The sequence below is a fragment of the Oryzias latipes genome, chromosome 1 (assembly GCF_053564925.1).
Source record: "Oryzias latipes strain Hd-rR chromosome 1, Olatipes_Hd-rR_3.1".
In the NCBI taxonomy this organism is placed as follows: Eukaryota; Metazoa; Chordata; class Actinopteri; order Beloniformes; family Adrianichthyidae; genus Oryzias; species Oryzias latipes.
The window spans coordinates 22959313-22974471 of record NC_136237.1 but is presented as its reverse complement, the minus strand read 5'-3'; the positions used below and the strand labels follow the sequence as shown (position 1 = coordinate 22974471).

The window sequence follows — 15159 nt, the reverse complement described above, 5'->3', positions numbered from 1 at the left end:
CCTTCAGTGGTCACCACAGCGAATTAGCTTTCACTGATTCTCACAGGTGATTGGGCCCCTTGTGGCTTCATAGTTAGGCAGTTGTGCAAAGGGTCTTGCCGAGGGACCCACACTGGATAAAGCTCATTATGCCCCCTGGGGATTGAACCCTGATTTCCCTGAGTAATAATATTAAAGAGTTTAAGTAATATTCATTGTATTTAATGAATCTAATGTGACCTAAGTGTGTTGAATGCATTACTGGAAAAATCTCTATTAATGATTATGAGTAGTTACACTGTTAAAAATCAGAAAACCTTTTAGCAAAATAGACATTTCTTCTACAGTATTGTTATTATCACAGCCACAGAGGCTGGAACCAAACTCTAATTACATAATGATAATTAAAACTCAAAATTAATATTGACAAAATAACAATGCCAAAATTCCTTGTTGAAATATCTTTTGATTTATGATCAGGTTAAATTCAATGTCAAGTAATGTACCATATACTGTTCATAACAATTTTTTCTTTTTTACGACAAAGAAAATTGACTCTAATTTGCTATTTAAACTCAAAATGTGTGTTCATTACATTTTAAAATCAACAGAATAGGTTTCTTTTACCCTAAACATACAGAACATAGAAAAAAACAGGACCTAATAATGAATTTTATCAATGATCGTCCCATCTCATCTTAATCTTAGTAAGGTGACACATTGCCAGAATACTGTCATCCCCGTCTTTTTAAAAATAATGTATTTGTTTTCATTGTAACCTTTGATCCATAAGAGTTTTGATGCTATAGAATTTCCGATGTTTTTCTGAATCTTTCACAAATTGGTAAAAATGAGCTGATGTGCAAACTGAACAAACATTGCTTCATGTACTTTCAAAACCTTTCGCCTGTTCCTGCAAAATGAAATGAAACAGGAAGCATTTCATCAGCTAACTGTGCTGTCAGTGAGCGTTGAAACAAAAGTGCAAAAAGGTGAACCGAGGATCTGATTTATTTACTTTTACTATAGTAGGGAAAAAAGAATGAAAGTCAGTATTTGAAAATGTATATTAAACCCTGGCTTACTCTTGTCATTATTGTTTGCACCAGTTGTAGGTTTTTTGCTTTCAACAGGCCCAGAAGGAGGAGTAGGAGACGTAGAAGAATGAGGAGGAGAAAGAGGAGACATGGTGGTTGACTCTGTGGACCCTGCAGTTTGAGACACTTTATCCTGTGTTGTGCTTTCTCCACCTTTATCAGGAAATGACAATATATCAAAACACAGCAAGCATAGCAACTGTTGAAAATAAAGAGGAACTACACATGACTGTGCCAAAGATCAGTTATCAGGGAAGGCCCCCCCACCTTCGCTCTTCGTTGGCGTGCTGCTGTAGGTGTTGCTTTGTGTCGCCATTGGGGCAGTTGTGTCCTCGCTGGTAGCTGTGGTGTCACTTGTGATGGTGGATGCTGCAAAGCTAAAGTCTAAAACATTGTCGCTTGTAGCCTTGATGGTGACCTCCTGACCCGTTATGGCACAGACCACTATCAGCACTACATAAGGAAAAATAAAGTTCCAATTTAGCACAATAATTCATTTTAAGAGGGATACAATACAAGCTTGAAGTTTCTAAATAACGTCTGAACTCAATAACCTTTTTCTGGCTTTGTCATTGTCTTTTTTTAGATTTCTGACACTGATATGTACAAATAATGCTAATTCCAAAAATATAAAAAGTTTTTAAAAAATGCAGCACAAAAGACAAATCCCCCAAAGCAAATGAAATACTACCTTAACCCATCCATGACGGATTTTATTTTACAAACAAATTTTTTAAAAAATTCCTCAATGGATTTTCCGTTCAAGGTGATCCTAAATTAATAGATTTAATGGCACCTTACAAATCAGAGACATACAGCATGAAGGGGTTATAAAAAACAAAACCCCAATTTAATATGTTTCTATTTTTACATTTATGCATTTAAATTACAAAACAATAGGTTCAATTAAAATTATACTGAGCCAGTTGGGCGGAATTTCTGTTAAAATGAATGTCAAATTAAACACAAATTTATAGATTTATGCTCAAAAATAGGAATCAAAATTACTTCTAAAGAAACTTCTTACACAATTTCCTTTTTTACTCTTCGGTTATAAGGAAAACAAATTTCTTTGATCATATTTACCTCCTTAAAACCAGAAAAACTTTGAAAGGAATCTTACCAAGAAAGGATGAAGAAAGTTGTGGCATTGTAATTGTTTTGCTAGTAGTAGTAATTGGAAAAAAAATGAACATAAATATTTTTCCCTATAAGAAACTGACACTGCTGCTGTCATGAGGTGCTTATCCTCCTCAGTGATATTAAGTAAATAGCACTGGCTGCCCTTGTTGCTAATCAAGAAGAAAAGAGAAGAGGATCAGTGCAACCAACCACAGCAGGATGCCAGAGGTGACTCGATTACTCAAATGTTTAGAGATATAGGAAACTGCTAGTTCAACGCTTTGCACATTCTTCTATCTAGAGAGTGCTGTGAGAATGTTCACTAATGTACAACAAACATGTAAACATATTTCAAAATCAAAAATTTTCATGAAAGGAACAAATGAATAAATTAAAAAACAAATAAGAGTCTTAATGTTGCTGAAAAAACGCTGCTGTGTCACAAAAAATCTTCATTCACCTCTTTGAGAAAAAAGGATTGATCCTCTTCTTTGTTTGGCTAGTTGAGTATTTTAGAAAATGTCCACTGAAGGACAGATAAGACTAAATTAAACAGTAATGTATTTTCTTCTTAAGAAACTGGGCCTGCTCAAAATAACATCAAAATGATGTTACTATTAGTTCTGCTGATGCTCACTAGATGTCACTGTGACTAAGGACAAAATTCTCAGACAAGAATCTATCTTTTCTGGATGTGTGCTATGAAAATATCTGACATTCCAGGTGTTTTGCACTGACTTAAAGGTGATCAGGATGAATGCCAGTATTGCAAGGGGACAGCACCTTTTAGTAGACGGAAGTATTCATTGATGCCATGAAAGATGGCACCTTCAATGTGATGAGTTATTTATACGTCATTTCCTTAAATATGGATTTGTCAGGAGTCTTGTTTTGGTGTAACTAATTAAAAAGGCATTTTCTGTCTTTATTTGATGCTATTTTAGACCAGGACATTGCTTTCAAGCTGACAAGACAACAGTATTATTTTTTTCTAATGAGAAGCAGAAGTTTTTCAAAATGTACTTTTGATTTTTTATGTTTAAAAAATTCTTGCTTGTCACCGATAAAGTTTGTCACTATGACTTTTCCTGTGAGAGTAGAACGCCTGTGAGAGAAATATGCGCTCAGTCTTGTAGCTTTATTTATTGCTGTTTACGTCCTCATGCCAATGGTAATCAGTAGCAGGATTAGTGTTAACTGCCACCCAGTCACTGGCAGGCTCCACGTGGGCCACTGCAGGCCCCTCCTGTCGTCTGGCCTGACTGGGTTTGCTCAGGACCCGCTCACAGTTTTGGGGGGGACTGGGAGTCCGCTAATCCTGAAGAAAGACGCATGTCCGGGCCACCTATCTCTGCATTGCAGAGCATCAGGCAGGAGAGGAGTGGAAAGGAAAGAGGAGAGAGTGTGTTTCTGTGTGTGTGTGAGAGTTGGACCACCCACCCGGAGGATTCAGAGGCACAGGATTCACAGCCCATTCTGTTGACCTGCCACACCGCCCCAGCTTTGGGCAAGGCCCTCCCCAATTGTTCCGCCTGCTAACATGAAGAGGGGAGGGGAGGGGGGGTTGGACAAGGGGGGTGTGTGAAGGGGGGAATGGATGAGCTGTAAACAGTGGGTTGAGCTTCTCTCCTTCAGCGCACAAAAGGGCTGAATTGTGTCAGACTGGAGCACTTTTTAGAGTGGCCCTGCCATTGGGTCTGAATGAAACATCTGTGGAGGCTGAGCCAGGGGGAGAAAATACTATTTTGCTGTTCAGCCACACTGACAACCTGTTTTCTAATTCTTTACACCCCCCCCCCTTTTTTTTTTACACACACACACACATAAACCGCATCCACCACCTTCATAGAGTTACTTCTCCTTACGCCTGGCAAAACTTTACTGTATACATTCATTTACAAAGTTAAGAGATGGGAGGAGACACAAATAAGTGGCTAAAAAAGGTAGTAAAGATCTGTTTTCAATTTTTGGTTTTTATTTTAGCTAAAGATTGACGGTAAGCAGATATAAAAAGAAGCAGGCATCTGTTGGAAAACTGATGGATATTTAGCTATTAAAGTCGCAGCTTTTTGCGTAGTTTGGCCAGAGGTTCGCCTTATTCTTAGGAGCGACTTAAATGTTGCTTAAAAAAAAGGCTTATTTATTTTGCCACCAAAAAACCCTAGAGGGCACTGTAGGTGTGTGTATCAATATTTGCTACTGACAGCAACCAGAAGAAGAAGCGCCGTCCAAAACAAACAAGGAAGAGAATCTGAACTCCCTCCTGACTTTATGATATTTTTCTTATTTGCATCGAGACATTACAGTCCTTGGTTTTATTTTTTTACTTCCTCGGACTAATGCGGTACAGCATGTCATCAAACTGGGTCAAATAGATATGGAAGTACCACTGAAAGCGCCCCTCATTCAGGTGCAGCTCCTGCAGTAAATGGTAAAGATTGCCTTGAAAAAGAAGACTCAATGATCTCATGAACCCAGACATGACGATGTGTTTACAGATCATTCTGCAGAAGTCTTCAAACGCATATCAAAAAAGAGGCAGCAGTTGCATATTTGACTCGTGAAACACATTCACTCTGAATGCAGCATTATGCCGGGTTTGGCATATTTGTTTAAAAGCGTTGCACTTTTCCCCAAAAGTGTAATTTATATGTTTTTATTTTTATTTTCTTCTTATGCATTTTTGTCTGCTGCAACATATACTCCAGTGTGATTTATAGTCCAAAAATTACAGTAATTTAGATGTATTAAACAAAAAATCAGCCTGTAGATCAGATTTAGTAGTTGTACCACATACATTTTAGCCGTTTCCTTTTTGAACAAACCTGAGGCAAAACAACACAAAACACTGCAACCACAACAAAATACAAATTAAAGTGTGCAAAAAATAAGACTTTTATTCACAGGCCAAATTTGGCCCGCGGGCCTGAGTTTGACACATGTGGTCTAAGGGCAGGGATACCCAGTTTAGTTTAATTTTTGAATAGTTTAATTTAGCAATCAGCTATTGTTTTTTATAACTGATTTTATGAACAGTTAGTGAAGCCCATTGAGACTACCGTGTTGTAATATTGGGCTACATAAATAAAACTAAACTGAATATAAAAACAAGATGTGAAAAATATTTTGCTCTAAAAGATGATCTGAGTTTGTGTTGAGTTCTGAATGTTATAATGCATTCCATGGAGAGAAAAAAACTGTGATGTTGCTTTTTTACATTTTTACAAATCAGAAACATTCATTCATTCATTCATTCATATTCTTAACCGTTTATTCCCTTTCGGGGTCACTGGGTTGCCGGAGCCTATCCCGGCCACTTGGGCGTAGGCAAGGGATACCCTGGACTGGTCGCCAGTCTGTTGCAGGGTAGAATATCCTCAATCACACATCCATTCACTCTCACACTCACACTCACACCTAGGGACAAATCAGAAACAACTTCTACAAATGAACAACTTTTCTTCACCAAATCCTCGTATCTGCAAAAAAAAAAATCTATTCATCTTCTATTCCGTTTATTCCCTCCCCAGCTAAGAAAATAATGTCTGCCATTAAACCGATCAGCGGCCTGAAAAAGGTTGAAGACCACTGCCTTAAGGTGCACTGCAAATATTTTGATACTTGCAAAGATGACTTTAGATGTTCTATAGAATCTAAATATTTTTACCAGGTCTTAATTTATCTTTGTTCTACATCTTTCCAAGCTTTTTTCAAACTCAACGTTTAAGAATTATTTGTCTAAGGGCTGGGATATGAAAACAAGGAAATTTTTATTAAAATGACTCAAATTCCTTTTGCTCCAAACTCACGACAATAGAAAAACTTGATTTAAGATAAAAAACAATTCAAATTGCTTGGTTTCAAGAAATGTTAATAAGACATCTAAAAGCATTTTATGAAAAAAAACTACTTCATAACATGGAGATGCCACATTAAATCACTCAGACAGTTTTTACCATTGAACACAGTTGTTTTGAAGACCATGATATGAGGATTTATTAAGATGGGCCAACTTGTACCAAGATTGTCTTCTCAATTTGTTCCAAAATAAGTGATTTTTTCACTTAGTACACTAATTTTTTGTCACTGTAATGCAAATGAATTACAAAAACTCAAAAAATACAAACTGTTTGGTAAGAAGTAGCAAAAAAAAACAAAACGTCTTGGGCTATATAACATTTGGTTTTTGATTAATTCGATCTAACAGTTAGCTTTTTAAGCTAATTTTTCCCCTTTTGGATGCTTATGTGTAACTCCTTATTTTTAGATTTTGGTATCTTCTTATAAAATTAAGAATAGTTTTCTTTTCCTCTTTTCAAGCTACATTTTTTACAATGTAATAATGGCTAATAGACCTGTGTAAACAAACAAAAATAAATGGTAAGGTTTTGGAGGGTAAAATGGCTGCCAACATCACCTCAGCAGCACAAGGACAAAGGGAGAGCTTTCATACCATTATTCCAGTGTGTGCAGCTCAAATTGAAGGGAAAACAAAGATTCCTTCTAACTTTCCAGTCTTCCCTTTTCTTTAATCAATTTCCTCTGTTTTGTTCCAAATCATCCATGATAACTCTCCCTTTCCCACCTTTTGTGGCCCCCGGTAACAAGATTCCATACTTCCACACACACACCCATACACATTTATTGTTAACCCCCTGTTGTAAGTAGGCAATACCTTCGGCGTCAATACTCGTTTCCCCCTTTGGCTCCTCAAGCCTGAACAATGAAGAAGGCCCACTGGCTCCAGAACCCCACTAAGAAGCCCATGACCCTGCCCACCTACTCTACTAAACCCTCACACATGCAGACCCTCCCTCACATGCACAAACATACACACAGAGGTTAATGCAGAAAACGCTCATGCTGAAGTTGTAGACATGATCACGTTTGCACACACAGCTCACACGAGCCTGCTGTGAATGAGGGGAGCGAGCCGAGGGGGAGGGGGTGGGAATGGGGCAGAAACTGCACTTTTAATACCAGCTCAGCTTGTAATCACTGGAGTTTGAACTTAGAGGACTTCTTGTGCCGAGAGGTCAAGAAGACAGAACGCTCATTGGCTCTCTCCTTTCTTCCCTGCTGCCCTCTGTCAGTCATCTTATTCTAAATGTCTCTGATCCGTTAGCTGCTTACATCCAGCGACAACAGCCCTAAGAAAATCTTTAATGTATTTTCAACAGGAAAGTGTAGGTAAGACAGATTTCATCTGGAGCAAGCTCAACTGCCTTCTGGGCTCAAGCAACCCAGAGCTTATCTTTTAAAAAAAATTTTTTTTTAAAAGACTTAATTCTCTTCTTGTAAATGGTTTTAAAGGGAATTTTATTGCCTTTTTTTAATACTTACTTGCGAAAGAAAATATAAAGCCAATGCCTGTAAAATATCCATCAAGTGTTACAAGAACTGCTTTCCTCCAAGCATTGTGTGCATCTGGAACTGGCTGAATGAAAAGTCTCTCCAAATTATACACCTTTATTGGACTTTTCATTTCCCAAATATGACCACCCAGAGAACACAGCCCATGCCACCCACACACTTCTGGGTGGATTTATCATTCAGCTGATGTCTGTTTGCTTGATGAATGAAAGCAGCTCACAGCACTGACATTGGTAGCTTGTTTGATGGAGAAGCAAAACATAAAGACTTTATTAACTTAACATGTGAAGCTGTGAAGATTAATTTAAGTGCTAAGGAAAATTCAATATCATAAAAGCAATATTGTTATAAAGCATAGAAGGCTGTCATTTGGTCAGTCAGTCACTTCTTTACAATGTAAAAATGGCAAGTTAGCATGGCTATTTTTATAAAAATACAGACTTTTTTTTAAGAACCTAAAGGTCCACAACCTCACAGCTACAAGGTAAGTAATGGAAAAACACCAGACCAGCAGATACAGGGCACAAGGTAAGACTCAAAGCATAAAACCAACAAAAGCTTAGCATACAAGCTGGGCATGTTAAGATTTGCAAATGCAACCAGGCTACAATCAGCTTACTTGAGTTACCCGTTTCTTAAATGTCATGTAAACCAGAACAGTGATTTCTGGAGGGAGATTTTGTTTGCAAATTAGATTTGGCCTGACTGTTGGTGCCATCTTGGGTGCCTTTGATGTCACTGAACCCCAGCCTTTCCCAACATGGAAAAAATTGGAAGGATAAACAATTCTAACAGATTGAATGTGGCTTGACTTGTTTGGGTAACAAGCCAACTCACAGTTACATGGGGAACTGACATGGCTTTAGATGCTTCTATTTTTAAACAAACCTCAAATAGGAAGTAAAAGAGCTATCCTGGGTTAAAAGACATGATAATGTCCCAGTTGAGGTAAAGAGTAATTTTAAACATACTTATACCTATTCTGTATGTATGCTTGTAAACTAGGAGAGTAACGTTTCGTTTTAACAAGGATTTGATACATATAATAAGTTGTGGTTGGCGACACAATTCATACTCGACGTTGGTTTATTTTGAACGATCTGATTCATTGAACTAAAATCAATCCAGAAAATCTTTAGCTAAAATTTCAACCAGTGTGACTCAGAAATAAATAACTGGGTACTGAAACAGGGTCAGGAAACAGATGATCAGATCCAGATACAATGCTTGGTAATGAAGTAGAGTGACACAAATAATACTTTGCACTGAGCAAAGTATTGTTACTCACAGTGTTTGAGCAACTGTGATTGATCGAGTGAATTGGAGGCAGGTGTGCGTCATCCAGAAGGCATGCGCTAGGGTTGCTAGGAGATGTTGTGGTTAGAACTCGATAGTTCCCGTTGGTAACAAGAGGGGGAGACAGAGCTCTGACTTGTGACAGTAAGTACTTACTACTTACTAGAATTAATGGCAAATTCATTCACATTTTAGATTCATAAAGTTCACCCCACTGTTGTTTTTCCACATGAGAATAATCCAAAGGGAACATTATTAGAAAAGTGTAGGACACTGTATGGTCACATATCTTTGCTAAATTCCGTGTTTTCACACGTTGGACTGGAATGATGGCATGATCATTTTTTGCCGCCATCATGTGTTCTCCGCTGTGATGACTTGGTCGTTTTTACGTGATCGTAAAATACACCTACCGTGTCTCAATCCAAACAGTATTTTCCAATATTAATTAATTGATTTATTTTTTTAAACAATTTTATAATATATAGGTCAATTCGACTTATAACTTGTCTCAGACAAATCAATCTAGTTGGATCATAGGACTATAAATTGATTCATCAATGAAGTCGATCAATCAATACTCTCATGCAAAGCAACTGTCTTTCCTGGGCTTTGAAAAAATGTCAGAGTGGTAGCAGCTGTTTCTCTGATAACACTTCTGAAGCCATTTCTCCTTCTCAATTAATTGAAGGACTCTTGGATATTTCAGAGCACAACCTGTCAAACCTTCATTAGATATGCCTGTGGTCACACAATCGGATGCTCAGAGTTTCTCCAATGAGCAGGTATCAACCTTTTAAATAACTGTGCAATCAGTCAAAAAGCAATACATGCTTCTTAATTGCTGATTTTGTCCCATTAAAACTATCCATTTTCAGATCCAGCAGAATCCCTTTTGGGGTTGCAGGGCTGTTCCGGCTACTGCTGGGTAAAGGCAGGGTACACCCTGGACACACATATTAACACTTTAGAACATAACAATTAACCTACGAAGCAAATTTTTGGACTGTGGGAGGCAGTCGAGGTGCCCGGAGAAAACCCACGCATGCATGAGAACATGCAAAATTAACTCAGAAAAGTCACAGCAAGGATTTGAACCAGAGTCTTCTTGTTGTGTGGCAAGAGCGCTAACCACTACCCCACAGTGCAACCCCCAATGGAAACTAATTTTATTCAATTTAAATGCATTTCTAAAGTCCAGCTGATGTTGTTTCTATGTTCATTTGCACAGACAAAATCTCATTTGATAGTCTGACATTTTTTTTGAACTTTATCTCTTGTGTATGCCATTTTCAGTTACTTTTAAGATTATACCAGCTAATTAAGGAGCAAATGAAATATGCATATAAAATACTTAAACTGTAATCCTAAAGGTGATGCTGGACCAGTGGATGCAAAGGTTTGTTGTTCTATAATGGGTGCTTTTTTAAGTTCTTGTGCATACTCACAGGCAGACATGAGCACTTTACAGACTGTTGATGTGGTTCTTCTTGTGTGGGATTAAGGAGAGAAGAAGAAGGAAGGTGAAGACAGGGACAAGCCAGATTTTGGCCCCAGAACTTCTGGAGTATTTACAAGAGTTTAATGTGCAAATGATAATGCCTCTTCCAGGCTATGTGTGTGGCCAGGTGGTGAGATACACACAAGCATATTTATACACATGCACATCCATGCCCACACACATACTGTAGTCAGATTCAGACTGACTTAGTGATTGGGACTCTTTTGTCTTCATCAGGTCAATCAGTGGAACCAATGGGACCTGGGGGCGGTGTGGCTGGATGTCCTTCTGTTCCAGACTTAAGTGTGGTCTGTTCCAGTAACTTGTGAGCAAATACAGACTCTTGAGCTCTGTGTGTGTATGTGCTTTCATGTTTTTAAGAGAGTAGGTTTTAGCATAAGTATGAGCAGGAAACAACATCTGTGTCGGGTAGTAGATGAAAATTAGGGGGTATTACCTCATTGTCATTTACCGTAACACACATTACTTATTATTTATTCGCATAATTAGTCTTGCTATCAGCTCTGAGGCACCCCAAAATGCTTGTGGTCTGCTTGGACATCAGATACAACATGTGTGGTACTTGGAACTACTAGCTCAAGATAGGGTCCAAATTGAGATTATTGATTAAAGAAATAAAGAAACTATCACTTTAAAAGGTGAGTGGCCATAATATTGTGCATCAAGCGTTACTGGTTGCTTCACACATGCACCCTCCACAACACACACTCACACAACTGAAGCCCACCACAGAAGGTGCCCAGATGTGCCGCTGGCCAAAAGCAGAAGTAGGTCTTGTATTTTCAAGTGATAGCTCTCATATGGCCCATGGCAACAGTAGTAAAATCTGACATCATTCCCATTTGGAAATGTACCTCCAGGGATGGAGAATTGTAACACCATTAAACATAAAGGGAGTCATTATTACCTTTTTAAAAGAAGTGGGTTCAAAGTATGGATACTGATAAGGAAGGCATGTACCGGTAATTATGAAGCAGTGGTTTGTGTGACAGAGAGTGATTGATTTTGTTTGCGTTGAGGCTTTTTTTAAAACAGATATACAGTTAGCCTGAATTCAGTGAGTGAGCCCCCTTCAATAGGAAGACCACCAGGTACTTACATTACATGCGAAGGGGGGTCTAAGGGCAGGGATGCCAGTATAGCTTAGTCAGTTTGTTAGTTCATTTTAGTATTTTTCTATTGAACTCTTTGTATTCGTGATCCTTTTGATTTCATGTTTTACTTCGAAGCCCATTGAGACGACTGTTGTTGTGATTTTGGGCTGTACAAATAAAATTGAATTGAATTGAATTGAATTGACCTAACCCCCATCTCCACTCTTCTATTTGCATCGGACAAGCCAAATGCACAATCAAACACAGCATTCATATCCAATTAACTTTGTGTGTGCTGTACATTATTATAACATGGTTGACTTCCAAATGTGATTCCTACTGGGGATTCATTAACTGGTGGTAACAGACACCTATGCAGTTCAACTACAACAGAACAATGTGATGGATGTGTGGTCCGGAATGAAAACAATCTCAGACTTCAGGAAGGAGAAGGATTCATCTGATGGAAGCCTGGAGAGAGTCAACGAACTGAACGGGTATTCCAGTGGGCTCGGTTAAACATTCCACTCATCTGGCCACTAGCACATAGCTCTGAAACACCATCAAAGCTTGCCTGCCACTCTTCCCTAAGCCTCATCCTGCACCTAAAGGATATGCATTACAATTTGTTGTATTTTTTATGTCAAACTTTGAGGTTAAAGTTAATTATTTGTTCTATTTCTTTTGTGTCACCATTACACAGAGTTCAACCAGTAACGACCATGAGGAGGGTCGCAGTTGAAACAGGGGGTGAAGTGGGGGCAGAGCCAGGGTGTCCAGCAATGCACCAGCGATCTCCACAGTGCTTTCATCTCCCCTGATAAGTGCCATACCTAATCAGGTTAAAGCAGCGCATGCCACGGAAGGAAAGGAAATTCCGTCCAAAACGGTAACGTATCTGTTCCGCTCTCAAGCGTTGCATTCCTCTAGCTAATTAAGAGTAAATATCTGACCCTGGAGTGAAAACGTCCACATCAGTCCAACTATAGTCAGCGGCTGTGGTCCATCTGTACTCTCTATTTCACTCACCTTATGCTCCCCCCTTTCCTCTTCTCAGCCTAATTTACCCCACATATGACAAAAAGACAGTGCACAGATTTTAGTGGGAGCTCTTTTATTCACTGCAGTTTCATTTTTTTATTCTTTTGAGCATTTAACCCTCGGGGTGGATTTTCAATCTCAAGGCCATTAACCCTTTAACACCGGAGCTGTAGCTCAAGTGTTGACCATCTTTGAATTACAGTAACTCTTTGACCGTTTATGCAATTAAACAAAATATCAACACAAAGCCGATTGTCTAAGCGTCGGAATCTATTTTTATCACATGAATTGCGTACAAAGAGTTATGGTAGTAGACCTTATGGCCCTCCTGTCTCGACTAGAATATGACACCTCTGTCCTGTGGGGTACCACAATCGTTTATGATTCTTTAAAGTTATTTATTACTGCTTTCTTTATGTGGACATTATAAATACATGAAACAATCCAAAAGCATTTTTTTTTAATTGTGTTACTACAATAAAAATTACAACAATTTTTAGCAAGGTAACGTTTATGCGTCATTTTCAGTATTAAAGGTATTCGCTTTCTGTTAGCAGCTGCTCGCTTTCGTTAATTTTTTTTCCATCTTCTGCTGTCGTTTTTTGCACTTGCCGGCCGACTTCTTTCTGCGATAACATTATAGAAACACTTGATCATTTGTTTTTTGAATGTATATATGTTAACAGTTTTTGGGAGAATTGTTTTTTGTTATCCTTTTCAAAGGTTCCTTTTCTTTTTCCTATTCAACTACAAAAACACATTGTATTATTTGGAGTGGTTTCTGGTGATAAATTATTTGATTTGACATTTAATACTCTATTAACATCTGGAAAAATTTTCATTCACAAAAGCATGTTTTTATAAATCAAACCATTATTTAACACATTTCATAAAGAGACCTGTTTATATTTTATATTGCGTAAATTTATAAAAAAAACAAAAACGCAACAAAAATGTACATTTTCCTTGAAGATAACATTCTGTATAGCAATCCCTAGCATTGCAATATATTATGACATTTGTACAAGGCTACAATTCTAGTTTTATTTTATTTATTTTGTATTTTATTATTATTTTTCATCTGTATTTCTCTCTGTTCTATACATGTTAAAAAAGGAAAGTCATCTTTTGAAGTTCTAATAAAAAAAATAATAATAATTTAAACTTACCGGCCGGCAGTTTAACGTAAAGGGAATACAGTAAACCCTTGTTTATCGCGGGGGTTACGTTCCAAAAAGAACCCGTGATAGGCAAAATCCGTGAAGTAGAAACCTCTATTTTTTTAACAATTATTATACAATTAAATACTCTGTTATACATTGAAAAGAAAGAACAAACCATTTTACAGGCTCAAACATTTGTTTCACAAATCAAAGTACTTTAAAAACGTTTTTTTTTTCAACAAATAACTTCTGTACTGTACTGTCAAATAATAATTTTAATCATCAATGTGAACAGAAGGCTTCAAATCGCGGAGATTAGCCCCGCCCACCGCGACCCGAAGAATTGGATTAAACGGGAGAAAATTTAAAATGATCATGAAAAAAATACAAAGTCCAAACGGACAAATAGTGGCTCAGGTGTATTTCAATGCTCTTCAGTCTGAGAAGCTGCAGTGTTTTATCCTTCTCAAGCCCGCGGTGCAGCTGTGTGTGTTCGGGAGAAGAACATAGTGATTGACAGTTGGTGTTGCTCTTTTTCTATGGGTTTTAGAGAAACTTGAAATTGCAAGATGATTTGCATGTACGTAATTTGGAAAGCTGATTTACGTACGTGTACATATTAAACTGCAACATTATTGACACGCAGGTAGAGAAGAAGCGGAGTGACTTTTTTAGCCAATCAGAATGCAGAACACAATGCACGATGCAAATCCGTGAAGTAGCGAAACCGTGAAAAGTAAACCGCGTTATAGCAAGGGATCACTGTACCCTAAATAGCAGAAGTGACACAAAAACTTTACTACGTAATAAATAGCTTTAAAAAATAATACACGACTGGTTTTATATTACATCCCTTTCTGTTAGAAGCCGCGTCTCCACTTTCGTTGTTGTGTTTCTGAATTTGGTCATTTGAATGTAATGGGGTTGTTTTTTGTGATTCTGTATTTTGCTCCGGATTTGTTTTTCTGGTTCAGGCTCTGTAATTTGTTGCGTGATTTGCTGTTGTGTTTCAGTATTTGTTCATTTGTACTTGGATTTGTTGTTGTTGTATCTTAAATGTAAACATGTCTTGCACCTCTCAGCCACCATACCATAAGAACGTTGAAAATGCCAAAAAGAGCGCCTCCTCAGACGGAAGCGTCACACAGACTTAGAGATCTTGTCTTTTGTGGAGGAAGACAGGACAGCTGCAGAGATACCGATGTCTTCATCAACGACCTGCAGAGATCCTGCAAGCCACCCGTCAATAAATAAAACATTTATAAATCATAAATCAAACAAATGAGCTTCCAAACATTATCAACGTTATCAATAAACATTCAGCTCACCTGTTCAATTATGTTTAGTCGATCTGCTAGCTGCTGCTGCGCTGCGTTCACTTGCTGCACTGTATGCTGACTTCCATTTTAATCTTATAAATTTAGGACTTCAAATCTCGTAATCTTACTTTTTTGTCTTTTTTTTTTTGGTGG

The 15159-nt window shown here is 37.9% G+C and overlaps 1 protein-coding gene across 2 annotated transcripts in view; it reads right to left on the bottom strand.

Moving 5' to 3' along the window:
* LOC144994319 (uncharacterized) overlaps window positions 1-15159 on the bottom strand; it is a 79720-nt gene that overhangs the window by 15463 nt on the left and 49098 nt on the right. Inside the window, exons 4-6 of one of the 2 annotated variants that reach the window (XM_078951800.1) lie at window positions 3639-3733; window positions 1344-1529; window positions 1065-1229 (exon numbers count right to left, since the gene is read on the bottom strand). In XM_078951800.1, the coding sequence (XP_078807926.1) occupies window positions 1065-1229; window positions 1344-1529; window positions 3639-3733 (446 nt within the window). Of the gene's footprint in view, window positions 1-1064; window positions 1230-1343; window positions 1530-2199; window positions 2381-3638; window positions 3734-15159 lie in introns of those variants that run through there. The other variant, XM_078951801.1, reaches the window with a different exon arrangement.